Source organism: Giraffa tippelskirchi, chromosome 13 (genome assembly GCF_054371585.1).
Source record: "Giraffa tippelskirchi isolate mGirTip1 chromosome 13, T2T-mGirTip1v1.2.pri, whole genome shotgun sequence".
NCBI classification, from domain to species: domain Eukaryota; kingdom Metazoa; phylum Chordata; class Mammalia; order Artiodactyla; family Giraffidae; genus Giraffa; species Giraffa tippelskirchi.
The window spans coordinates 108,999,498-109,025,451 of NC_137287.1; the positions used below are offsets into that span (position 1 = coordinate 108,999,498).

The following is a 25,954-nucleotide window of genomic DNA, read 5'->3' on the forward strand; positions in this document are numbered from 1 at the left end:
CGGGTTCCCAGCCCAGAGCCCCCCACTTTGCCCTGGCAGGCTGAGTCTAGGGAGCAGAGGCCCCCAGGCACACTGCCGCCAGGCCTTTGTCCTTGCTCTTTGCTGGCCTGGTATGGCTTCTCCCAAAGGCCACTCCTCCTCATCCTTAGGGTCCCTGCTCAGCACGTCACCTCAGAGAAGGCTTCTCTGACCATAGTTCTGCAATGGCTCCCCACAAAGCCGGGTTCACATCCTTGATGGGTGATGATGGCTTAATCACTTCACCCATCTGAGCCTGTTTCTTCAGCTCAAAAGGAGATTAAAATACCGTAAAGGGCTGCTGCAGGCTGAGAGGTGGCAACGTGGCATAAGCAGCATGGTGCCCCCCACATAGTAGGTGCTCAATAAATGCTGGTTTCCTGCCAGTTCTCACCCAATGCTGGAAGGAACATAGGACTCAAAAAGTTCAGCGCTGCCCTCAGGAGCACCTAGGTTACTTTCAGGGTTTGGAGTGGGGACAGAGGAGTCCGAAATCCTCAGCCCGATGCATACAAACAACAGGGCACAGAGAAGCCCAGTATGGGCTTCCCTGCACTTAGTGTGGAAGTTCCAATCCCAAGCCCAATTCCAGTGTCTCACAACCCTGCCACAGTCAGGATGTTGAGGCATTACAAAGACCCATCCAATTTCAAGGAGAGGGCACCATTTCAATTTCAAGGAGACTTCAGCTTTTGATGGAAAGAGTATCAAAGAATTTGTGGACATATTTTTGTGCTAAGTTGCTTTGGTAATGTCCAGCTGTTTGTGACCCCCATGGACTGCAGCCCTCCAGGGTCCTCTGTCCATGGGGTTTTCCAGGCAAGAATACTGGAGTGGATTGCTATTTCCTCCTCCAGCGGGACTTATTTTTAAAAGACCACAATTACAGAAAAGCAGAGAGTGGCTGGTGCTTCCCAGATGGCACTCGTGGTAAAGAACCCACCTGCCATTCCAGGAGACGGGAGATTCTTGTTCGATCCCTGAGGTAGGAAGATCCCCTGGAGGAGGGCAGGCAGGAGTTCAAGGATTGGCCAAGTTGCCTTCCAACAACTTTTACCACCAGCAAGGTTTGAGAAAACCTGTTTCCCAATAGGAGATAGAGAGGGTAGGATGGGGCGGGGAAATTTCTTTTTTATAGAAACAGAGTTGAGTATAACTCAACAGGCTTTGATTCCCAGTTCTGCCACCTGCCAGGGTGTGTGAGCTTGAGCTGGTGACATGGCCTCTCAGAGCCTCAGCTTCCTTGTCTATAAAACCCAGGCCTTCCTGGAAATGAACATGGGGCCTTTTTGTGGGAAGGGTGGACACAGTGTCACCTGGGCCCAGGCCAACCCACCCTCTCTCCCAGGCGGTGCCAATGGGGCTTTTAAGTGACCCGTGACCCCAACAGTGTTGCAAGCAGGTTCCAGTCACTCGGCCTCCCCTTCCTGGTCCCAGGAACCCGCCCCACTCAGGAGCCACCCCAGCCCTCAGGCCTCGGCTATTTAAGGGAGCTGGGCTCAGCCAGAGGCTGCAACAGATCCGGCCGAGCCCCCTGGGAATCCGGGATGATGACCTCGGTGGGCACCCTGCCCTCCCTCCTGCTGGGAACACTGCTCACGTTCACCTCCGGGGTCCTGGGGGCCAATCCCGGCCTGGTCGTCAGAATCACCGACCAGGGCTTGGAGTACGGTAGGGAGCCGTGGCTGTCGGCTGAATTGGCTGACCTACTTGGCCCCAGGCTGCTCTGGGGACAGTTGGGGACGTAGAGGGGACTCTCTCCCTCAGGGTGGTGCAGGCTTCCTGGTCAGGCAGCCCTGGCTCGGGGTCTGGCCTTGTCACCCAACCGTTGGGCCTCTTGGGCACGTCGCTTGTCTTAGCCGGGTTCCCACTAGCCAACAGAGATAAAGATTTGGGGGTGAATGTTTGGTTCAGGAGATGATTCCAAGAAACACTGTAGCAGGATTGTCACATGAGATGGGGACAGAAGACAGCCAGGAGAGGCATGTCAGTGAGCCAGCTACCGCCCCTGTGATGGGAACAGTTTTGCTGGAAAATTCTTGCTCAAGTTTGAAAACCCATTCCTTAGAACTAGAGGTTAGAATGGTGGTGACCACCCAGAAGGGGCGCAGAGACCCTGAGGGGTACTGAGAAGGCCCTGTGTTTTGCTCGAGGTGTTGGCTACATGGGTGCATAAACATGTAAGAATTACCTCACAGTAGGTTCCCTGGTAGCTCCGATGGTAAAGAATCTGCCTGCAATGCAGGAGACCCAGGTTTGATCCCTGGGTTGGGAAGATCCCCTAGAGAAGGGCATGGCAACTCACTCCAGTATTCTTGCCTGGAAAATTCCATGGACAGAGGAGCCTGGTGGGCTATAGTCCATGGGGTCACAAAGAGTCAGACAGGACTGAGCAACTAACACCTTTAATGAGACAAGTGCCCTTTATATTGTACTTCTACAGATGTTATACTTCAATTTTAAAGAATGGGCAAAAGTAGAACTGTATTTTATTTTTTTATTGATGTATAGCTGATTTACAGTAATGTGTTAGTTTCAGGTATACAGCAAAATGATTCAGTTCTTTGCAGACTATATTCCATTATAGGTTATTACTAGATATTAAATATAATTCCCTGTGCTATACAGTAAATCCTTGTTACTTGTTTATTTTATGTCATATCTGTTAATCACATACTCCTAATTTGTCCTGCCATCCACATTCCATAATCATATCTGTTTTCAATGTCTGTGAGCTTGTTTCTGTTTTGTATAACGGTTCATTTGTAATTTTTTCTTAAGATGCTAAAACAAAGCCTCAGAAATCATCTGTCCAAGGGGCAAGGGATTGGGGGTGTTTATATACCACTCCCCACAGTACTTAATGGAGAGCTGCTCCTCACATATATGGAGTCTCAATTGCCTTATCTGTTCAAATGGGGTAATAACATTCCCTCAGGAAGAGTTATTGGGAGCCCAGATTGGCTGGAGACAGAGAGAAGGCAATCAAGGAAGCCTTCTTGGAGGAGTTGAGGTAGAAATGATACATGAGAGTTAGCCAGGGACAAGGGATAGCGTTTTGGCAGAGTACCAGCTTCTGTGTGTGTAGGAGGGAGGGCTGCAAAGTGGTAAGAGGCAGAGTGGGGGGGCTCAGTGGTCATCTGTGTACACACACCCACTCCAAGGGCAGAATCCTGGGTCCCTCATACCTCCAAATAAACAGAAAGTCCTAGTGTGAATACTATTTATATTGAAACTCTAGATCAGGCAAAATTTGCCTCTTGTTCCTTTCTGCTGTGTAAATGTAACCAGTCCTCTAGAGCTGGACATTTTGGTTCCTTTCCATATTTTTAAACAAGATCCACCTTGCTTTGACCTCCTGGGTGTTTACTGAGTGGTTCGTGTGTGCCAGGCACCATGCAAGAGTGCTTTTTATCTTGTCAGACTCCTTTTGGCTTTGCAAAGATCTCTCTCTCTCTCTTTTTAAACATTTTTCTTTTTTTAGATTTTTGTTTTGTTTTGTTTAATAATTTTATTTATTTAGGCTTTGCTGAGTCTTCACTGTTTTATGGGCTTTCTCTAGTTCTGGCAAGTGGGGACTACTCTCTAATTGTGGCCCATGGGCTTCTCATTGTGGTTGCTTCTCTCGTTGTGGACCATAGGCTCTAAAGTGCAGGGGCTCAGTAGTTGTTGCACATGGGACCCTTGGCAAGTGGAATCTTCCCAGACTAAGGATTGAACCCGTGTCCCCTGCATTGGCAGGAGGACTCTTAACCCCTGGACCACCACAGAAGTCCTGCAGTGATCTCTTTTAATCCTCATGCCACCCCAGTGAGGAAAGTATTGCTCTCATTGCTTTTGGACAGACAGAGAATGCCAAGGTTGAGGACTTGCTCAAGGTTACCCAGCTAGAAAGACGCCAACGCCAGGATCCTAGCCCTAAAATCCTTGCAATCTCTTCTACACAGGCTAGACACTGTGAAGGACAGGAAAGAGGCCCAGCCACCAAGCACACAGCACTCCTCCCTTATGGAGATGCTACAAAGACAGACACTCTGTTTTCTCATCCGTAAAATGGGCATGAACATGACCACCCCACCTGGAATGCAGTGATGCTCCTGAATATCTCTCCTGCCACTTGGTGCTCTTGGGTGTGCATGTGTGTTCAGTCACTTCAGTCGTGTCCGACTCTCTGCAACCCCATGGACTCTAGTCCGCCAGGCTCCTCCATCCATGGGGATTCTCCAGGCAAGAATACTGGAGTGGGTTGCCATGTCCTCCTCCAGGGGATCTTCGCGACCCAGGGATAAAACCTGTGGCTCCTGCCACTCCTGCACTGCAGGCAGATTCTTTACCCACGGAGTTCCCTGGAAAGCCCCTGGGGCTCTAGAGGGGCTCAATAACCTGCAACCAAAATAATGCTAATCAGGAAGTTGGCCTCTTTCCCCAGGGCAGGTAGGAGCCACTGAAGGGTTTAGAGGGAGGGAGGCAGGCCGGCCAGGCTGACTCCCAGCTTTTATGTGTCCTCAGTGGCCCAAGAGGAGCTGTTGGCTCTGCAGAGTAAGCTGCACAAAGTCACACTGCCCAACTTCGACGGAGACTTCAGGATCAAACATTTCGGCAGTGTGGACTATCGATTCCACAGGTGGGGCTCCAAGGTGGCTGGGCAGGGGCTGTGGGGGGTGTCCAGAGAGGAAGGGAGAGAGAGCCCCAGGATGGCTTAAAACCTCTCTGGGGCAGGCAGTGGTGGGATGGTTCCTCAAAGAGTTCAGAGGGAAGTTCTGGAAGGAACTTGGGGCCTTCATTCGTTCATACAATAAATATTAATGAAGAGCCACTAGCTGTGTGACCTGAGCCTTTGTTTCCTTATCTGTAAAGTGGGGATAACTTTCTGCCTCTTTGGAGTGATAATCCAGGCTCTGGCCTGACACTGGATGTAGTCTGGAAGGGAAGATAGACCTTAAATTTTTTTTTCGAATAAACCTTTAACTTTAGATATAGTAACCCAACTCTTGGAGCTGAGGTTGGCACATCTGGAGGAGTCAAGGAAGGCTTCCTGAAGGCAGTAGCATTTCACCTGAGTCTTCAAAGGATATTTAGACCAGAGCAGCTGATGCTTTAAAAAGAAAAGCATCAGGCTTCCCAGGTGGTTCAGTGGTGAAGAATCCGCCTGCAATGCAAGAGACGTGGGTTCAATCTCTGATTCTGGAAGATCTCACATGCCTCGGAGCAACAAAGCCTGTGCTCCATAACTGCTGAGCCTGTGCTCTAGAGCCTGGGAGCTGAAACTACTGAGCTCATGCGCTGCAACTGCTGAAGTCCAAGAGCCCTAGAGCCTGTGCTCTGCAACAAGAGAAGCCACTGCAATGAGAAGCCCTCTCACCACAACTAGAGAGTAACTCACCCTCATCGCAACCAGAGAAAAATTGTATGCAGCAATGAAGACCCAAGCCAGCCAAAAATAAATAAATAAATGTTAAAAAAAAAAGACATCAATCACTTTTTGAAGGATTGACAATGGAGCAGGGACAACTGAGCCCAGGACTCATCACACCCCTCTCTGCTCACCACTGATGGCTTCTTCCAGTCTTTCTTCTATTCAGCCCATCACTAAACATCTATCAAGCACCTACTGTGCACCAGGCAAAGAAAAGGGAACTTGACCATTCCTTTCTCACTGACAGCCCCAGGATACGTGTGGTCTGGGCTTGCTTCCCCCAGACCTTCCGTGTCTCTGCCTCTCAGCCTTCTCTGAATGAGCCTCTCACCTGGATGTGGGGAGGAAAGCGATGATGGAGTGCATCTCTGCACCTTACTTGGGGTCCCAGCCAGGGTCATGAGATCTGTGGACTCCGATCCTGACTGTGTGACTCTGGGCAAATGCATCCCTTCCAAGAAGTTCTCTTTCCCCCTGTGTGAAAAGGGAAACTGAAACAGTGCCGACCCCCTCTGTGAGACCAACTGACACAATGCACGCAAAGTACTTGGCAAGGCTGCACTTAGCTCAGGGCACACAGCAGGTAAGTAGGAGTTGGGTACCAGGTCCCAGGGTGAGAGCAAGACTCCTGCAGAGACTAGACCTGCCTCTGCCTCCGCGCTGATGCCTCTTCTGTGGGTCTCTCTTCCCAGCCTGAACATTCAGAGCTGTAAGCTGCTCGGCTCCGCTCTGAAGCTCCTCCCCAACCGGGGCCTGCATTTCTCTATCTCCAACTCCTTCATCGAAGTCACAGGCGACTGGAAGGTGCGCAAGAGGATACTGTAAGTTGACTGTGCTCCCAGGCCCTTGGAACCTTGACCTTGGCTTTCATTCCATCCTTCTTGGGTCCAAGGTGTTCCTAGCCTTCCCCACAGCAGACCCCCCAAGGCAAGAATTCAAGTGCAAGTACTTTATCTGGTGAGTGACTTAGGGAAACATCCAGGGCTTGTGCAGAAGTGAGGCTGGGAAGAAAGAAGTCAGCTTGGCAGCTACTAGAGCTCAACCCTCCTGGGGACAACCCTCTGGGGGACATTGTAGGCAGAGCACACCTCTGAGTTACCCCAGTCTCCTGTTTGCCATTGGTCAAGGGTGGGCTGAACTCTCCAGCATTTTGAACTGTTCTCTGACCTCTGAGGTCCTTGGATGGAAGGTGGGTTAGTCTCCTCCGGCTGCCATAATGGAATGTCACAGACTGGGGTGGGGAGGTGGGTGTCAAACAATGGGAATTATTTTTTCTCACACTTCTGGAGGCTAGAAGTTCAAGATCAAGATGTGGGCAGATTTAGTTTGCTCTGAGGCTTCTCTCCTGGCCTTGCAGATGGCTGTTCTGTCGCCACCTCCTCACATGGCCATCCCTCTGTGAGCCTGCACCCCTGGTGGTTCTCTGTGAGTCCAGATCTCCTCTTCTTAGGAGGACAGACTCTAGGCCACCCTAATGGCCTCATTTTAACTGGATCACTTCTTTCAAGGCTCTATCTCAAATACAGTCAAATTCCGGGTACTAAGTGGCCTTTAACATACGAATTCAGGGGACACAATTCAACCCGTGACAGGAGGGCAAATATGGGTGAACTGGCCATACTGACATTGTAGACCTGTCCTATTCAATATAGTACCCTTTGGCCCCACGTCCTTACTGAGTACATGAAAAGTGGCCGGAATAGATGGAGATCTGTTTTAAGTGTAAAACACTAGATTTGAAGACTTAGTACAAAAAAGAACATAAAAATCACATTAATAATGTTTATGTTGATCACACATTGAAATGATAATCATACACTATTCAAATTATTCTCACTCCTTTAATTTTGCTTTTTTTTAATGTGGCTACTAGAAAATTTTAAATTTACCCATGTAGTTCACATTATATTTCTGTTGGACAATACTGCTTTAGAAAGATGCTCAGTATGTAGATCAGTACATTAGGCTTCCCGGGTTGCTCAAATGGTAATGAATCTGCCTGCAATGTGGGAGATCTGGGTTCAATCCCTCAGCTGGGATGATCCCCTGGAGAAGGAAATGGCAATCCACTCCAGTATTCTTGCCTGGAGAATCCCATTGGCAGAGGAGCCTAATGGGCTACAGTCCATGGGGTCACAAAGAGTCAGACACGACTGAGCAACTAACACTTTCATATAGGTCATCAATTGTTGCTGTTCAGTAGCTAAGTCCTGTCCAACTCTTTGTGACCCCATGGACTGCAGCAGGCCAGGCTCCTCTGTCCTCCACTATCTCCTGGAGGTTGCTCAGATTCGTGCCCATTGAGTCAGTGATACTATCTAACCACTTTTTTCTCTGTCAACCCTTTCTCCTTTTGCCTTAAATTTTTGCCCGTGTCAGGGTCTTTTCCAGTGAGTCGGTTCTTCACATCAGGTGGCCAAAGTATTGGAGCTTCAGCTTCAGCAACAGTCCTTCCAATGAATGTTCAGGGTTGATTTCCTTTAGGATGACTAGTTGGATCTCCTAGCCCTGAGAGTCCAAGGAACTCTCAAGAGTCTTCTCCAACACCACAGTTCAAAAACATCAATTCTTCGGCACTCAGCCTTCTTCAGGATTCAACTCACATCCATACCTGACTACTGGAAAAGCCATAGCTTTGACTACATGGACCTTTGTTGGCAGTCATTAATATTTGCATAGTAATTCAATTTCCATGACAGGAATCAGGCCATACTCTTCAAGATCTCTTCATCTGACCATATGAATATCTAGCTCATTCTCTTTTAAAACTTCTTTTAATGTAATATTTTTACTGAGGTGAAATTCACATAACATGAAATCAACCATTTTAAAGTACCCAATTCAGTGGCATCTAGTATATTCACAGTGTTGTGCGACCGCCACCTCTACCTAGTCCCACAGTATTTCCATCACCCCAAAAGATGCTCCATACCCATTAAGCACTCACTCCCCATTTGCCCCTCCCCCAACCCTGGGCAACCACCAGTCAGCCTCTGTCTCTATAGATTTGCCTATCTGGGACCTTTCATATAAATGACATCATATAGCACACATATGTTTCTGGCTTTTGTCATGCAGCGTAATATTTTTTAAAAATATTAGTTAATTAATTTGGCTGCACTGAGTCTTAGTTACGGTACACAGTATCTTCAGCCATGTCATGTAGTAAACTTTACTCCCTGACCAGGGATCGAACCCAGGCCCCCTGCATTAGGAGTGCAGAGTCTGAGCCACTGAACCACCAGGGAAGTCCCTTATGGAGCATACTATTTTTGAGGTTCATCCACACTACAGCACATATCGGTGCTTTATTCCTTTGTATGAATGAGTAATATTTCACTGTATAACTGGACCAATTTGACCTCAAAGGCTGCATCACATAGATGCCCACGACTTATTGAACCTGTCCTGACTAGGTGACATTTAAGCTTAATTCCTCATTTCTTGCTATTGCCCATGATGCTTCAGTGAACTTCCCCACACAAATATCTTGACAGGATAAGCCACAGACTAAAGACTTAGAAGTAAAATTACTGAACCAAAGCTATGTAGTTACAATCAGGATCAGTTCAGTTCATTTCAGTCGCTCAGTTGTGTCTGACTCTTTGCAACCCTATGTACTGCAGCACGCCAGGCCTCTCTATCCATCACCAACTCCTGGAGTTTACTCAAACTCATGTCCACCGAGTCAATGATGCCATCCAGCCATCTCATCCTCTGTTGTCCCCTTCTCCTCCTGCCTTCAATCTTTCCCAGCATCAGGGTCTTTTCCAGTGAGTCAGTTCTTCCCATCAGGTGGCCAAAGTATTGGAATTTCAGCTGCAACATCAGTCCCTCCAATGAATAGTCAAGACTGATTTCCTTTAGGATTGACAGGTTTGATCTCCTTGCAGTCCAAGGGACTCTCAAGAGTCTTCTCCAACACCACAGTTCAAAAGCATCAATTCTTCGATGCTCAGCTTTCTTTATAATCCAACTCTCACATCCATACATGACGACTGGAAAAACCAAAGCTTTGACTAGATGGACCTCTGTTGGCAAAGTAATGTCTCTGCTTTTTAATATGCTGTCTAGGTTGGTCTAGATTGGTCACTTTTCTTCCAAGGAGCAAGTGTCTTTTAATTTCATGGCTGCAGTCACCATCTGCAGTGATTTTGGAGCCCCCAAAAATAAAACCTCTCACTATTTCCATTGTTTCCCCATCTATTTGCCATGAAGTGATGGGACAGGATGCCATGATCTTAGCTTTCTGAATGTTGAGTTTTAAGCCAACTTTTTCACTCTCCTCTTTCACTTTCATCAAAAGGCTCTTTAGTTCCTCTTCACTTTCTGCCATAAGGGTGGTGTCATCTGCATATCTAAAGTTATTGATATTTCTCCCATCAATCTTGATTCCAGCTTGCGCTTCATCCAGCCCAGCATTTCACATGATGTACTCTGCATATAAGTTAAATAAGCAGGGTACAATATACAGCCTTGGTATACTCCTTTCCTGATTTGGAACCAGTCTGTTGTTTCATGTCCAGTTCTAACTGATGCTTCTTGACCAGTATATAGTTTTCTCAGGAGGCAAGTAAGGTGGTCTGGTATTCCTATCTCTTGAAGAATTTTCCACAGTTTGTTGTGATCCACACAGTCTAAGACTTTGACATAGTCAATAAAGCAGAAGTAGATGTTTTTCTGGAACTCTCTTGCTTTTTTGATGACCCAACAGATGTTGGCAATTTGATCTCTGGTTCCTCTGCCTTTTCTAAATCCAGCTTGAACATCTGGAAGTTCTCAGCTCACGTACTGTTGAAGAATTTTGCTTGGAGAATTTTGAGCATAACTTTGCTAGTGTGTGAGATGAGTGCAATTGTGTGATAGTTTGAACATTCTTTGGTATTGCCTTTCTTTGGGATTGGAATGAAAACTGACCTTTTCCAGTCCTGTGGCCACTGCTGGTTGTCCAAATTTGCTGGCATATTGAGTGCAGCACTTTCACAGCATCATCTTTGAGGATTTGAAATAGCTCAACTGGAATTCCATCACCCCCACCAGCTTTGTTTGTAGTGATGCTTCCCACTTGACTTCACATTCCAGAATGTCTGGCTCTAGGTGAGTGATCACACCATCATGATTATCTGGGTCGTAATCTTTTTTGTATAGTTCTGTGTATTCTTGCCACCTCTTCTTAATATCTTCTGCTTCTGTTAGGTCCATACCATTTCTGTCCTTTATTGAGCCCATCTTTGCATGAAATGTTCCGTTGGTATCTCTAATTTTCTTGAAGAGATCTCTAGTCTTTTCCATTCTATTGTTTTCCTCTATTTCTTTGCATTGATCACTGAGGAAGGCTTTCTTATCTCTCCTTGCTATTCTTTGGAACTCTGCATTTGAATGGGTATATCTTTCTTTTTCTCCTTTGCCTTTAGCTTCTCTTCTTTTCTCAGCTATTTATAAGGCCTCCTCAGACAACCATTTTACCTTTTTGCGTTTCTTTTCTTGGGGATGGTCTTGATCACCGTCTCCTGTACAATGTCATGAACCTTTGTCCACAGTTCTTCAGGCACTCTGTCTATCAGCTCTAATCCCTTGAATCTATTTGTCACTTCCACTGTGTAATCATAAGGGATTTGATTTAGGTCATACCTTAATGCTCTAGTAGTTTTCCCTACTTTCTTCAACTTAAGTCTGAATTTTGCAATAAGGAGTTCATGATCTCAGCCAGTCAGCTCCCGGTCTTGTCTTTGCTGACTGTATAGAGCTTCTCCATCTTTGGCTGCAAAGAATATAATCAATCTGATTTCGGTGCTGACTATCTGGTGATGTCCATGTGTAGAGTCTTCTCTTGTGTTGTTGGAAGAGGGTGTTTGCTATGACCAGTGTGTTCTCTTGGCAAAACTCTATTAGCATTTGCCCTGCTTCATTCTGTACTCCAAGGCCAAATTTGCCTGTTACTCGAGGTGTTTCTTGACTTCCTACTTTTGCATTCCAGTCCCCTATAATGAAACGGACATCTTTTTTGGGTGTTAGTTCTAGAAGGTCTTATAGATCTTCTAGAACCATTCAATTTCAGCTTCTTCAGCGTTACTGGTTGGGGCATAGACTTGGATTACTGTGATACTGAATGATTTGCCTTGGAAATGATCAGAGATCATTCTGTCGTTTTTGAAATTGCATCCAAGTACTGCATTTCAGACTCTTTCGTTGACTATGAGGGCTACTCCATTTCTTCTAAGGATAGATCCCACCAATCTGTGTTTCTGATGTGTTCTCTCAGTGTTTGGTTTCCCCCTATCTTCACAAGCACTGGGTATGAACATCTTCCAAACTTTTTATCTCTCTGATAGATGAAAACTGGCATCATTGTTATTTTCATTTTTAATCATGTCTCATGTGCTTATTTGCAATTGAACTTTCTGTTAACATCTTGAATCTCTTTTTTTCTCTTTTGTCCTTTCCTTATTACTCTGTATAAGCTTGTTCTTTGTGTATTAAGGAAATTAACTCATATATTAGCTCACGTGTTAAGGAAATTAGGTCTTTGGCTCGCTCACGATGCAATTTTTTAAAAATTTGCATATGCCATTTTTGTTCAGTAAAGTTTTAATTTTCAGTGCTGGCAAGCTCATAACCATTTCCTTTATGGCTTCTGAGACTTGGATTTAACCTAGAAAGGCTTTTGCCCATCCCTGACCATAAATAAATGGACCCAAGCTTTCTTCTTGATCTCTTATGGTCTTGTTTATAACAAATCTTTATCTTATAATAACTATATTTGTAATAATTTCTGTAGTTAACTTTTTTCTCTGGTTTCATTTAATTGGGGGGTAAGAATTGAGATTTATATTTCACTTCAAATGGTGGCCGACCATAGTCTACGAATCACTTACTACTTCTCCTTTCTCTTCTAGGAGACTAGACGGCTCCTTTAACGTGAAGGTCAAGGGCATCACCATTTCCGTCGATCTTCTCTTGGACAGTGAGCCGTCTGGGAGACCCAGCGTCGCTGTCTCCAGCTGCAGTAGCCACATCCATGACGTGGAGGTGCACATATCAGGAGATTTAGGGTAGGTCACCACGGGGACACTGATCAGTCTGACCCCTGGCAGGAGCCAGAGGCCTAGCCAACCCAAGGCCTCTGATAAGCATGACGGTCCAGGGTACCACATGGGCACATCATATGCACTTGGAAGTAATTCTTTGGGGGACCTGCTGAGATGAACAGAAGCAGATTTAAGCTCAGAGTATTGGTGGGTGTGCCGGGCTTCCAGGTGGCTCAGTGGTAAAGAATACGCCTGCCAGTGCAGGAGCTGCAGGAGACGCGGGTTCAATCCCTGGGTCTGGAAGAACACCTGGAGGAAAGAAATGGCCACATATTTGAGTATTCTTGCCTGAATAATCCCATGGACAGAAGAGCCTGGCGGGCTACAGACTGCAAAGAGTCGGACACAACTGAGCACGCATTGGTGTGCCATTTCCATCAAAAAATAAAGAGCTTTACCACCATCAGACAAGTGCAGTTTGGCTACGGAAAGAACACAAAGGCTTTTGGTCAAATGAGAGTTTGTGATAAATACACAAACTCTTGAGCCAATCTCTTCAAGTCTCAGTTTCCTTGATTAGAAAAACATGAATCTGGGACTTCCCTGCTGGTCCAGTGCTTCAGACTCTGTGCTTCCACTGCAGGAGGGGCCGGTTTGATCCTGGTCAGGGAACTGAGATCCCAGCTGCTGTGAGGCACAGCCAAAAATTTAAAAAATAAGAATAAATAAAGATATATTCCCAAAAAAAGGAAAAGAAAAACATGGACTCTGCAGGTGGTCATGGTGGTAGTGTGTGCGCTCCGTCGTGTCCGACTCTTTGTAACCCCATGGACTGTAGCCCACCAGGTTCCTCTGTCCATGGAATTTTCCAGGCGATAATACTGGAATGGGTTGCCATTACCTACTCCAGGGGATCTTTCTGATTCAGGGATCAAAACCGTGTCTCCCTTGTCTCTCACATTAGCCGGCAGATTCTTTACCACTGAGCCACCTGGAATGTCGCATGGAGTCTCCAGCCCCTCCCTTAAATCTATTGAATTTGGGGCTAGGCTGTCAGATGCACTGAATCAGGGGGTGTGCTGGGAAATGGGAGTCTGCATGCTCATCCCATTCAGACCACTGACTCTCCCTGCTTTCCCTGCATTCAGTGCCACCAAGCTGACCATCCACCGTGTTTTCCTCCCCAGGTGGCTGCTGAATCTCTTCCATAACAAGATCGAGTCCAGGTTCCGAAGGGTCTTGGAGAGCAAGGTAAGCTTGTCCAAGCAGCTGGCATTGCTGAGCCTCTCAAGGGTTGGGTGCAAGTCCTCAGTGACCTCTGGACTTGAACAGCCCTAGTTGCTGACCCAGGCATATTTGGGCTCAAGGCCCATAGAGGACAAATCAAGGTCATGGAGCTGGTGTGCAGCAAAGCTGAGGGCAAGATGTAGGTGTCTGGATGCCAAGTCTGTTCAGTTAGACAGAAAATGGTCAGATGCTTGGCCAAGGGTCAGACAACAGGGAATCAAGTCGGCTTGGCCTTGCTCACTGCCTGCCCCAGCGCTGCAGTCCACAAAAGCCAAAAAGGAAATCAACACTTAGGTGCCTGCGGAGACCAAGCAGGAAGCTTTGGGAGTGTGTGGACCAGGTAGGAGCTCTGGTTCCTACCTGGGTGAACGCATGAGCACCTCCTTTGTATTGCTTTGTATAAACAGCAACAGTGTCAGTTTTTTCCATTTCAAAAAATCCTGTGAAATCTCCAAATTTTGGAATCTCTGGCTAAAATAAAGAGGTTTATGTTAACTTTCAGTTCTCTCGTTTACCTACTTCACCCTAAAATCCTATCCCTGGTGTATCGTCTACCTGGAGCTTCATTTGTAGCGATGATTGCTTGGTAAGAGAGAAATTAACAAAGAGGAAAGGGGAAAACACAGGCACAGACCTCTCTTGATCCAGTCCGGTTTGGCTTTGAGTGCCTCCTGGTGGTTGAAGTGAAAATAGCATGCAAACCCCGAGGATTGGACGTGGCAAGCAGTTCTGTTCCTTTTCTTGTTCTGGGGTCCCAGGGTCTAGGAGAGCTTGGGAAACATGCCAGTCTTATTCTCAAGCACCCCGTTGCCATGTTTCCATGCCTTTCTAGTGGGACGTAGTATTCTTCAGTGGTGTGGATTTATGCCCCCCTGCTGATGACGGAGACAATAATGATTAATAACAATATTATACAACAACAGTGCTGTGAACCCGGGTCTCCTGCATGGCAGGCAGATTCTTTACCATCTGAGCTACAGCTTGCCCTGAAAATGTCACCTCACAGGGGCCATCAGTGACCCTCTCACTAGGCCAGGGCCACATGCATGCTCTAGGACCCACCCCCCATAAGTCCCTCTCCTCCACTGTATCTGTGGAGGATAGGTGATAGCTGGTTAGTCAAAAAAAGCTGTTTAAAGTGAGGACTCAGACTTCCCTGGTAGTCCAGTGGTTAAGAATTGGTCTGCCAATGCGGGGACATGGATTCAATCCCTGGTCTGAGACAGTCCCATGTGCCGCAGAGCAACTAAGCCCGTGGGCCACTACTGTTGAGCCTGTGCTCTAGAGCCTGGGAGCCACAACTGCTGAACTCACGTGCCCTAGAGCCTGTGCTCCACAACAGAAGCCAACGCAATGAGAAGCCTGTGCACTGCAACAAAGAGTAGCCCCGGCTCTCCGCAACTAGAGAAAGCCCGCAGGCAGCAATGAAGACCCAGCACAGCCAAAAATAAAAATGAACAAATAAATGGGAAAAAATAATAAAGTGAGGGCTCACTCACACAGCCTTGAACAAAGAAAACATTTACATATGAATCCAAATATTTTAAGACACAGTAAATGTACATTCCTTTGACCTAAGATGCAGAGCCATTCTTTGTAAACAGTCTCTTGACTGGCCTAGCACTGTCCTTCTAATATTTAACATGCATCAGCTACAGGTTCTGGCTCAGATTTCTTAAACCACAGTGAGAATCTAGAGATGTTTGCAAAGCAATCTCCATGCAGAATCCTTCCATATTTTTATAATTGTTTTCCTGGTAAGCTTTTCCGGTCCACAGCAGTTTTCTTTAAGCAACTCACCTTTCCAAAGCACTTACCATAGGTTTTTCCGACAAACAACTCTTTTCTCAGTCGTTATTTCATGGGTTTACATAAAAAATAATTTTTAATATTTATTTATTTATTTGGCTACATCAGGTCTTGGTTTCAGCAGATGGGATCTTTTGTTGTGGCGCTCGGATTCCCTAGTTGTGGCACACGAGCTCTGTAGTTGTGGTGTGCAGGCTTAGTTGCTCCACAGCATCTCAGTTCCCCAACCAGGGATTGAACCCACATCCCCTGCATTGCAAGATGGATTCTTAATCTCTGGATTACCAGGGAAGTCCCTACATAAGAAATAATTTGACTGCAATTGCAAGGAAAGCAAACAGGTTTGAGAACACGTATTTCCATTTCTTGAGAAGCACATAATTTAACTGCGGCAACAAATTTTGAGTGTTTAGTATGTGTGGTAGCCTGTTGGATGGGAGGGTTCAGTCTTCCACAAGCAGCTGGGGAAACAAGTGTTGCAGGGAAAAGCAAGTTCTGACTCTGTGTTTGAACTGTTTCTTTGACTTGCTTTTGTTATTATATATAATGGCCTGCCTCAGAGAATCCTACCCCTCTGCCTGACTATTAAAGTGCCTGTTGTTCAGAACCCTGGTCCACTTGTAGATGGCAGGAAGGAAGAAATGAACACATCCCCTTTCCAAGGCTTGCCATTCTAGGAAATATTTGCAAGATCAATGGCCTTTTTACTTTGTTTCCTCATCTCCCCCATCTCTGATCTATAAAAGAACCCTACATCCAAACCCTGAGAAGATGGTTATTTTGAAGCATTAGTCTGCCATCGTCTTGGTCAGCTGGCTCTCCGAATAACATATACTTGTCTTAATACCTGTCTCCAATCCATTGGCCTGTCATTCAGCGTTCAGCAAGCAGAGTGAGCTTGGACTCGGTAACACAAGGACTACTGATCCATCCAGCTAATCTGTTAAGTAATTACCTTTAAGAAGTATCTGCATTAAGTATACACTTATTTGTGTGGCTATTGCTACTTACTATCTAATTCTGCTGTCCAACTCTAGACCCTGAGAGACTAGGGCCTCCCAAAGGAAAAGGTCCTTCATGATGGAGTTTCAGGCGGTCCCTCCAGCCATATTGCCCCATCTGGCTTCATAGGCAATTACCTAGCTCCGATTTCTAGTCCTGAGATGGACTTTAACAGGCCCAACTGGACCCTATTGGGGTCCACATGGGGGCAGACATGTTTTTGATCATTTCTGTTTTCTCAGTACCTGGCACATCATAAGCACTTATAAATTTTTGTAGAATCAATGACCAACTAGCAAAGATGTGAAATAATGGGACTGAAGCAATTAGCACAGGGCCAGACCAAAGCCAGGGAACTCACTCGGGCTTTCTTTTCCCATATTTTTCAGATTTGCGAAATTATTCAGAACTCAGTGACCTCTGAGCTACAGCCTTATCTCCAAACTCTGCCAGGTAAGGCACTCCACCCATCCCTGATTCTCATTAACTTTTGTAAGTGCGTACATTAATATGTACCTTATGAAACCTTACATGGGGCAGCAGTGTTGAAAGTAAAAATTAAAAGTTCTCTTTCCTCCCCAAATTTTCTTCCAAGAGGTAAACTCTGTTTTGAGTGTGTACTCTCAGATATTTCCTTTGCATGTACAAATATAAATAAACACATACATAAGCATATGAACATACATTCACATGGGCTTCCCTGGTGGTTCATCAGTAAAAGAATCCATCTGCAATGCAGGAGTTCAATCCCTGGTTTGGGAGGATCCCCTGGAGAAATAAATGGCATTCCACTCCAGTATTCTTGCCTGGGAAATCGTATGGACAGAGGAGCCTGGCAGGCTACAGTCCATGGGGTCACAAAGAGTAGGACACGACTTAGCAGCTAAACCACCACCACCACCATACATTCACATATGTATTACTTTTGTTCACAAATATATGTGAATATGCATAATTATGAATATACATTAGTCTGTAATAGTAGAGATATTGTTCTTTTGTAACTTGTATACCTTGGAGATCTTTTTACATCAGCACATATAAACTGATCTCATTTTTAAAAACATTTTTGTGGAAGTCAATACAGAGAGAAAAGTGCTCAAACTGTAAGTGGAGTCTTTAAAATTTTTTCACAAACTGAGCACACGCACTTATCAGCTTCCAGATCAATATACAGAACATGACTGGCCTTTCAGAGTCCACCCATGTCTCCTTCTGGCAATACCCACCCCTCAAGGGTGACCCTCTTCCCTACTTCTTCCAGCAAAGACCAGCTCTGCACTTTGTACATGAATGGACCTATACAGTAATCACAGTCTTTTATCAAAAGCAGAAGGCTTTCTCTGTTCAACTTTAAAATATGAGGTCACTCCATGGGCCTCCCTGGCGGTGAAGTGATTAAGACTTCACCTTCCAGTGCCGGGGGTGTGGGTTCAATCCCTGGTTGGGGAGTTAAGATCCCACATGACTTGCAGCCAAAAAACCAAAACATAAAACCAAAGTAATATTGTAACAAATTCAATAAAGACTTTAAAAATGGTTCACATAAAGAAAATCTTAAAAAAAACAAAAAAATATGAGGTCAATCCATATTGTTCCATATTGTGAGTTCATTTACTCTCCTGCTGTGTCATCCACTGTGTCCATGTCTTTCCTCTTTTTTTTATTTTGGAGGATAATCGCCTTACAATGTTGTATTGGTTTCTTCTGTACGACAACATGAATCAGCCATAACGTCTCTCCATTTATTTATCTATAGAACTGTTGAAGGCCATTTGGGCAGTTTCAGTTCTAAATCATTGTGGGTAGTGCTGCTGTGAATATTCTAGGTCATATGGACACGCATCTTGGGGTATATACCCAGGAGAGAAATTACAGGTTACTGTGATGCACCTAGGTTCAGCCTTACCAGATTCTGCCAAACAGTTTTCCAAAATGGTTATATAGACCTCGTTTTTTTTTTTTTTTTTGGCCATGCCACTCAGCTTGCAGGATCTTAGTTTCCTAATCAGGGATCCAACTTGTGCCCCCTGCAGTGGAAGTGTGGAGTAACCACTAACCACTGGACTTCCAAGGAAGTCCCTAGACTTCATTTTAATAACTGCACAGTATTCTATCTTACGGATGTGTCTCCATTTATTTAATGAGTCCTCAGCTGCTGGACGGGTTGGTTTGTTGTCATCCTTTCCTATTGCCAACAGTGGGGCAGAGAGCATCTCATACCACCTCTTCGCCTACACATAAAATGTACCTGTAGAACCGTTCTCTACAAGCAGAGGCCCCAGATCTAGGCTACACAGGTAAAGTTGGCAGGGACAGGCCCTGGACACTTGGAGGTGTTCTCCGATGCCTTAGCCCCCAGGCCTCCACACTCATTGCTGACCTTCCCCTTCAGCAGAGACCCACATGGGCACAGAAGCCCCAGCGTATGGGACAGAGAACTCCTGCCCCCCAAGGCCTTGAGGGGGAGTCTCTGGGTCCTCTGAACATGGCCCCGCCTTCCTGGTTATTTGGTTGGTATTGGTAGGAAGCTGGTTTCCTTGAAGATCAAGGTCTTGGTTATAAAGCTGAAGAGCAATATCTTCGATTGGAGAATTTTCCCTATCATATGTCTTCCTTGGTGTACAGTTTTGGGTATGGAGGGGCTGCCGGGCCTGAGCTCCTCCTGTACTCGGCTTGTGAGTGTGCATGTGTGTGTGTGCGTGTGTGTGTAAGACTCTGGAAACTGCTCAGGCTCTGGGCTAAGCACACCAGTCCCCTTATGGCTAAATCATCAGTGGAACAGAAGAAATCATGTCGCCTCTTTCTTGGTGAAGGAGATCTTTGCCCCAGCACTGGGCTGGGTGGAGGGTCTTAAGGTGGAGGGGCAGGGGGCTCTGGAGACCTCTCCAGAAGAAGTGTGGGTCAGCCCGAGCCCTCACCACTTCTGCATTGCCTGCCTCCTAATTCTGTCCCTCCTTCTGGTTCACAGTCACAACAGAGATTGACCATCTCGCTGGCCTTGATTACAGCTTAATGGGGGCCCCTCAAGCAACAGCCCAAATGCTGGATGTGATGTTCAGGGTAAGGGTCGTGGGTCAGGGGCTTGAGTGGGTCCAGCCCCGGTGTGGCATTCCCTCAGGTCAGCCCTTTCTTGGGGCCTCCGGTTCCCCAGCTTCAAATCTGTCCTTGTGTTCCCATGGTTCCCACTGTGCCAAGAGCAGGGCGATATGGAGTGGTGGGGAGTATTCCCAGAGCCAGGACCCTCCCATGGCGTCTTACATCTCTTAGACCTTGAAACTTCCTTCCTCCCCTGTCCCCTGCTGTATTCCTTCACCTGTCCCACCATGCAGGTGAGGTTAACCAGAGCTGGCCCTCAACGGCATAGAAGAGCTGGCCAAGAGGTCCTATAGGTTAAAACACCAAAGGTGAGTGTTTCATTAAGGGATCCAGGACATACACTTTGACCCAAAGGAAAGCATCTTTTTTAAAACAATTTTATTGGAGTATCATTGATTTGAGCGTCCCAGGTAACTGTAGTGATAAAGAACCCACCTGCCAGTGCAGGAGACGTGGGTTCAATCCCTGAGTCGGGAAGATCCCCTGGAGGAGGAAAATGGCAACTCACTCCAATATTCTTGCCTGAAAAATTCCATGGACACGAGGAGCCTGACGGGCCCCAGTCCATGGGATCACAAGGAGTCAGACAGGACTGAGTGACTGAGCACACACACATAGAAGGTTTACAATGCTGTGTTAGTTTCAGGTGTACAGCAAGATGAATCAGTTATGCGTGTACATATATCCACTCTTTTTTTAGGATTCTGTTCCCATATAGATCATCACAGAGTACTGCGTTGTGTTCCCTGTGCTATACGGCAGGTTCTTACTGGTCATCTAGTTTATCTATAGCAGTGTGTATGTGTCAGTCCTAGTTTCCCAACTTATCCCTTCCCCTGCCTTGTCCCCTAGTAACCATAAGTTTGTTTCCTACATCTGTGACTCTACTTCCATTTTGTAAACAAGTTCATTTGCATCTTTTTTTTTTTTTTTAGATTCCAAGGAAAACATCTTTAACGGTGGAATTTCAGGGGGTGTCTCTAGCCCGTGTTCCCTCATCAGACTCTATAGGCTCCTAGCTCAGGTGTGTAGCCTTGGGATAGACTTAGAAAAGTTCAAATGGATTCTATCTCTCTCTCTAGGGTGAAATTTTTAGCCGAGACGACCGCTCCCCAGTTGCCTTCCTTGCTCCTGTCATGAACCTTCCTGAGGAACACAGTCGAATGGTCTACTTTGCCATCTCTGATTATGCCTTCAACACTGCCAGTCTAGTTTATCATAAAGCAGGATTTCTGAACTTTACTATCACGGATGACATGGTGAGAATCATAGCAGAATAGCTCTCACAAATGACTTCACACTTGGTCTTCCTTCCTCTTTCCTTTCCACCCATTTACTTCAGTGAAATAGTAAACTATAACTAAGAAAAAAGATCAAGAGCAGGAAAAATATGTTAGCATAATTTCCCTTTTCACTTTGGTGGCCAGGAAGCTCAAAGTTCTTTCTCCATTATAACAATTGTGGAAGACTTTGTGGCTTGCTTTTCCGTGTTTTACTTTTCCCTCCTGTCTAGATCCGTTATCTTTGTGTGTGTGCATGTGTGTGTGCATGCTGGGTCTTCCTTCTGGCACACGGGGGCTTCTCTAATTGGGGAGCATGGGCTCTAGATCACATGGGCTCAGTATTTGTAGCATTCAGGCTTAGTTTTCCCATGGCGTGTGGGATCTTATTTCCCTGACCAGGGATTGAACCTGTGTCCCCTGCATTGGAAAGCGGGTTTTTAACCACTGGACCACCAGGGAAGTCCCTAGATCTGTTGTTCTCATGCATATTTTCTTTCATCCTGATGGTTTATGGAGGTTTAAAAAAAGATTTTGGTGAATGAGGCAGGATAATAGATAAGTTCATGAACTGATAAATTCATAAGGTTTCATAGAATAGAAAATAAAGACCAAGTTAAAAGTAAGGCACAATTATGAAGACACAGGACCCATAAATTGATTTTTTTTAAATCACAGATCTGTGTGGGTGCTTCCTGTAATCAAAATGGAAAGAGTACAGGATTTAGGGATGCATAGTGAAAAGGACTGCAAGGAGATCCAACCAGTCCATCCTAAAGGAAATCAGTCCTGGGTGTTCATTGGAAGAACTGATGTTGAAGCTGAAACTCCAATATTTTGGCCACCTGATGTGAAGAGCTGACTCATTTGAAAAGCCCCTGATGTTGGGAAAGATTGAGGGCAGGAGGAGAAGGGGACGACAGAGGATGATATGGTTAGATGGCATTACCGACTCAATGGACATGAGTTTGGGTAAACTCCGGGAGTTGGTGATGGACAAGGAGGCCTGGCGAGCTGCAGTCCATGGGGTCGCAAAGAGTCGGACACGACTGAGTGACTGACCTGAACTGATCTGAGTGAAAAGGAGAGAAAACGTCACCCTAGAATTTACCTCTAAAACAACTGTCTCCAACATGGCTTTGTATAAAGGTTACTACATTTTACAGTGGATCACATCATGAAAATTTCTTTCCGTTTTTTTCATACTTCTGGATTTTAGGCAGCTGTTTCTTGTAGCTCTGTGTAAAAGCTGAAGCCTCATGTACCATGTCAGGATGGTGAGGAAACACAATGCAGCCCAAATTGGATGGTCCAGCCACCCCTGGTAATAAATTGGAGACCAGCAGTGATGGATGGAGTGGCATTTGTCCTTTGAATGATTTCTCATCCATGCCAGGGTCATTTACTTCTATTATCATATTTGAGTCACCCTTCCCACCTGTGGTACAGACCTTTCCTTCAATGGAAGGGATCATAATAGCTGTATTTTATTGAACGCCCACTATGTGCTAGGCCTTGGGCTAGATGCTTTATACTCACCATTTCATTTAGCCCTCACAATAACCCAATAAGAGGGGACTATGATTATCCCTGGGACTTCCCAGGTGGCACTAGTGGTAAAGAACCCACCTGCCAATGCAGGAGACGTAAGAGACACGGGTTCAATCGCTGGGTCAGGAAGATCCCCTGGAGGAGGGCCCGGCAACCCACTCTAGTATTCTTGCCTGGAGAATCCCATGGACAGAGGAGCCTGGTGGGCTACAGTCCATGGGGTCTCAAAGAGTGGTACACAAATGAAGCAACTTAACACACCCACACACACATGCACACACATAATTATCTCCATTTTATAGGTGAGGAAGTTGAGGCTCAGAGAGGGAAAGGGACTCAGCTGGGATTCAGTTCAGTTCAGTCGCTCAGTCGTGTCCAACTCTTTGCAACCCCATGGACTGCAGCACGCCAGGCCTCCCTGTCCATCACCAACTCCCGGAGTCCACCCAAACCCATGTCCATCGAGTCAGTGATGCCATCCAGCCATCTCATCCTCTGTCATCCCCTTCTCCTCCTGCCCTCAATCTTTCCCAGCATCAGGGTCTTTTCCAGTAAGTCAGCTCTTCGCATGAGGTGGCCAAAATATTGGAGTTTCAGCTTCAACATCAGTCCTACCAATGAACACCCAGGACTGATCTCCTTTAGGATGGACTGGTTGGATCTCCTTGCAGTCCAAGGGACTCTCAAGAGTCTTCTCCAACACCACAGTTCAAAAGCATCAATTCTTCGGCGCTCAGCTTTCTTTATAGTCCAAGTCTCACATCCATATGTGACCACTGGAAAAACCATAGCCTTGACTAGATGGACCTTTGTTGGCAAAGTAATGTCTCTGCTTTTTAATATGCTGTCTAAGTTGGTCATAACTTTCCTTCCAAGGAGTAAGCGTCTTTTAATTTCACGGCTGCAGTCACCATCTGCAGTGATTACATAGTAACAAAGCCTAGAGTCAAACCTAGGTCTGTGATACTGCAAATCTCACTCTTGTGGATCCTCTCATTGAGTCCTGCATGTCACCTATGCCCCAAGGAGAGCACAGGACCCCAGGGATTCATGTGCTCACGATGAATGCAGACCAAGCATCTAGTCATTGCCATGGTAACTGCAAGCAGTCAAGAAGCTACATTACTAAATACCCTCCCACTTCCCCATCTCTCTTCATCCTTCAGCTCTGGCCAGAGCACCTAAAACTTCTTTGTGTCCCTTCATTGCAGATTCCGCCTGATTCTAACATTCGACTGAACACCAAGTCCTTCCGTGCCTTTGTTCCCCGGGTAAGGCTTCCCTCAGCCCTCAGGGTGCAGGTTGAGCCCACAAAGCCTTCAGTGGTATTCTTTAAAACCTCCACTCTCCTCTCAGCTTGATCAAGAGCCAGAAGGTCTGCAGTGGGGTTCCCAATGAAGGCTGGGGTGCTACAGATTTCCCTTCAAAGCCAAAATGACAGAGGCCCAAGCCCTGTGTCTCCTGGGACCACAGGCCACCCAGTCTCTTACTGATGATCTCTGACAATCCCAAGGAATACTGACAAGCCCCACAAAATGTACCCCAATTAAGGACACCAAGCAATTACAGAGGGTGTAGTAGGGTCAGGCCCTGTTCTTGGTGCATTACAAAAATTATCTTTTGAATGGATAATAAATTCTCATGGTTCAAGATTCAAAAGACCTAAAAGATTATAGAGTGAAAATCCCCATCACTCCTGTCCCCTAAACATCCAGTTCACACCCCAAGTCTATCAATATTATCAGATTGCACACATCCTTCTGGGGAGATTCTGTGTATATACGAACAAATGTTATTTGTCTTTCCTCTGGTTTTTTTTTACACAAATGGAGGTATATTTTACACATCGGTTTTCACCTTACTTTTTCCCCTACTGTACCAGGAGATGATTCTGTATAGGTAAATAAAAAAAGCTTCCTCACTGTTGTTTTCCTGGGAATCCAGTCTGCCATTGTATTATGGATTGACCATAGTTTGAATATCTGGTCTCCCATGGAAGGACATGTACTTTTTTTTCTTTGCTACATCAGTGACACAGCGAATGATCCTGCAGCTCTGTCATTGGTAGACTAAGCCTTTTTCATGCAACGTCTCATTTAATCCCATAGAAACCTACCTGTCTTCTTCTCTACCTTCTGAGTCCCCTCAAGACGCAGCTCAGATAGGCAGTAGTGTTTAAAGTTCCTTTCAGAAGGCTTGTTGATGGCTGAGAGGAATTATAATGGTGGGAAAATTGTTCAACTTCAAATACTGCAGTACCTGGATCACCTTCTTCCATAAGGCACCCCCACAGCAGGCCCTTTCTCTCCCTAGAACCCCACAACAGCCTAACCTGCCACCATATTGTTGGCACTAGCTTTGGAGGGACCTTGGCCACATCCTGGCTCCAACAGCCCCTTTTGCCCAGAAAGAGGAGGAAACTCCCTCTCCCCCTTCCTGTTCACATCATAATCAACCTGACACAGAAGTAGCTCAGCTCTCCTTCTGAGGTAAAGTGATTTACCTCCTCAACCTTCTAAACATCTCCCTTTTACAATAGAATGTAGATTTTATATTTGCATAGCTAAAAGGCTCATGGGACTGTTCCTCCACCAACTTCCCCCTGACACAGAACAGTCTTGATCCCAAATTAAATTTTAATTAAACAGAAAATTGCCAGAACTTTTTAAATGCTAAAATCTAGGTGTGTCATATCTCACAAACATTGGCGTATGCAGTTATCAGAGTTGGGGGGCAGGGGAGGAGCCGGGCGCACAGGTCCTAGAGAAGCAATAGCTCTCACCGATTGCCCAGGGAGGTGTGTAGTGAAAAAACTCAGTCCAAACTTTCTGGAGGATAGTTTGGCAATACCTGGCAGAAGCTTTAAAAATATTCTTGCCCTTGCCTCTGCAGGAAATGTATCCCCCAAAATAGTAGCCAAGGGTACAAAGGAGAGTAGTCATTAAAAGGCAACACTTTGGAGACAACTTGATGCCCAATCAGATTAGATCAACTGTAGTACCCACACACAGTGGAATAGAACACAGTTCAGCAAGGAGATAAACAATGCAGGCTCTGTATGTCTGACATGGAAGGATGTCCAGTGATACCTTTAAGAGAACAAGGCACAGAGCATTTTGTGGAAATTAAACCAAGAAGTGGTCTCAGCTTGCTCTAGCTCCCTCCAGGTTGTCCCAGCAAACCTGCATGTTTTCTTCTCTTGACATAATCTCTTCATTCCACCCTCAGATAGCCAGACTGTACCCCAACACGAACTTGGAGCTCCAGGGAGCAGTGATCTCTGCCCCGTGCCTGAACTTCAGCCCTGGGAATCTGTCCACAGCCGCCCAGATGGAGATCGAGGCCTTTGTGCTCCTGCCCAACTCCGTCAAGGAGCCTGTCTTCCGGCTCGGTGTGGTAAGGTTCAAAGCCTTTGCAAATGTTGCTGCCTTTTCCTGCTGGCTCTTCCCTGTACTGACCACCTG

General features: G+C 46.0%; 1 protein-coding gene across 1 annotated transcript in view; it reads left to right on the forward strand.

The window, feature by feature from the left end:
• The first annotated feature begins 1,565 nt into the window (after positions 1 to 1,565).
• The window catches only part of LBP (lipopolysaccharide binding protein), a 32,290-nt gene continuing 7,901 nt past the window's right edge, over positions 1,566 to 25,954 (forward strand). The window contains exons 1-10 of the mRNA XM_081557147.1: positions 1,566 to 1,689; positions 4,528 to 4,642; positions 6,127 to 6,255; positions 12,331 to 12,486; positions 13,650 to 13,713; positions 16,950 to 17,013; positions 19,532 to 19,623; positions 20,742 to 20,918; positions 23,702 to 23,761; positions 25,719 to 25,886. Coding sequence (XP_081413273.1) covers positions 1,566 to 1,689; positions 4,528 to 4,642; positions 6,127 to 6,255; positions 12,331 to 12,486; positions 13,650 to 13,713; positions 16,950 to 17,013; positions 19,532 to 19,623; positions 20,742 to 20,918; positions 23,702 to 23,761; positions 25,719 to 25,886 — 1,149 coding nt within the window. The remainder of the gene's footprint in view (positions 1,690 to 4,527; positions 4,643 to 6,126; positions 6,256 to 12,330; positions 12,487 to 13,649; positions 13,714 to 16,949; positions 17,014 to 19,531; positions 19,624 to 20,741; positions 20,919 to 23,701; positions 23,762 to 25,718; positions 25,887 to 25,954) is intronic.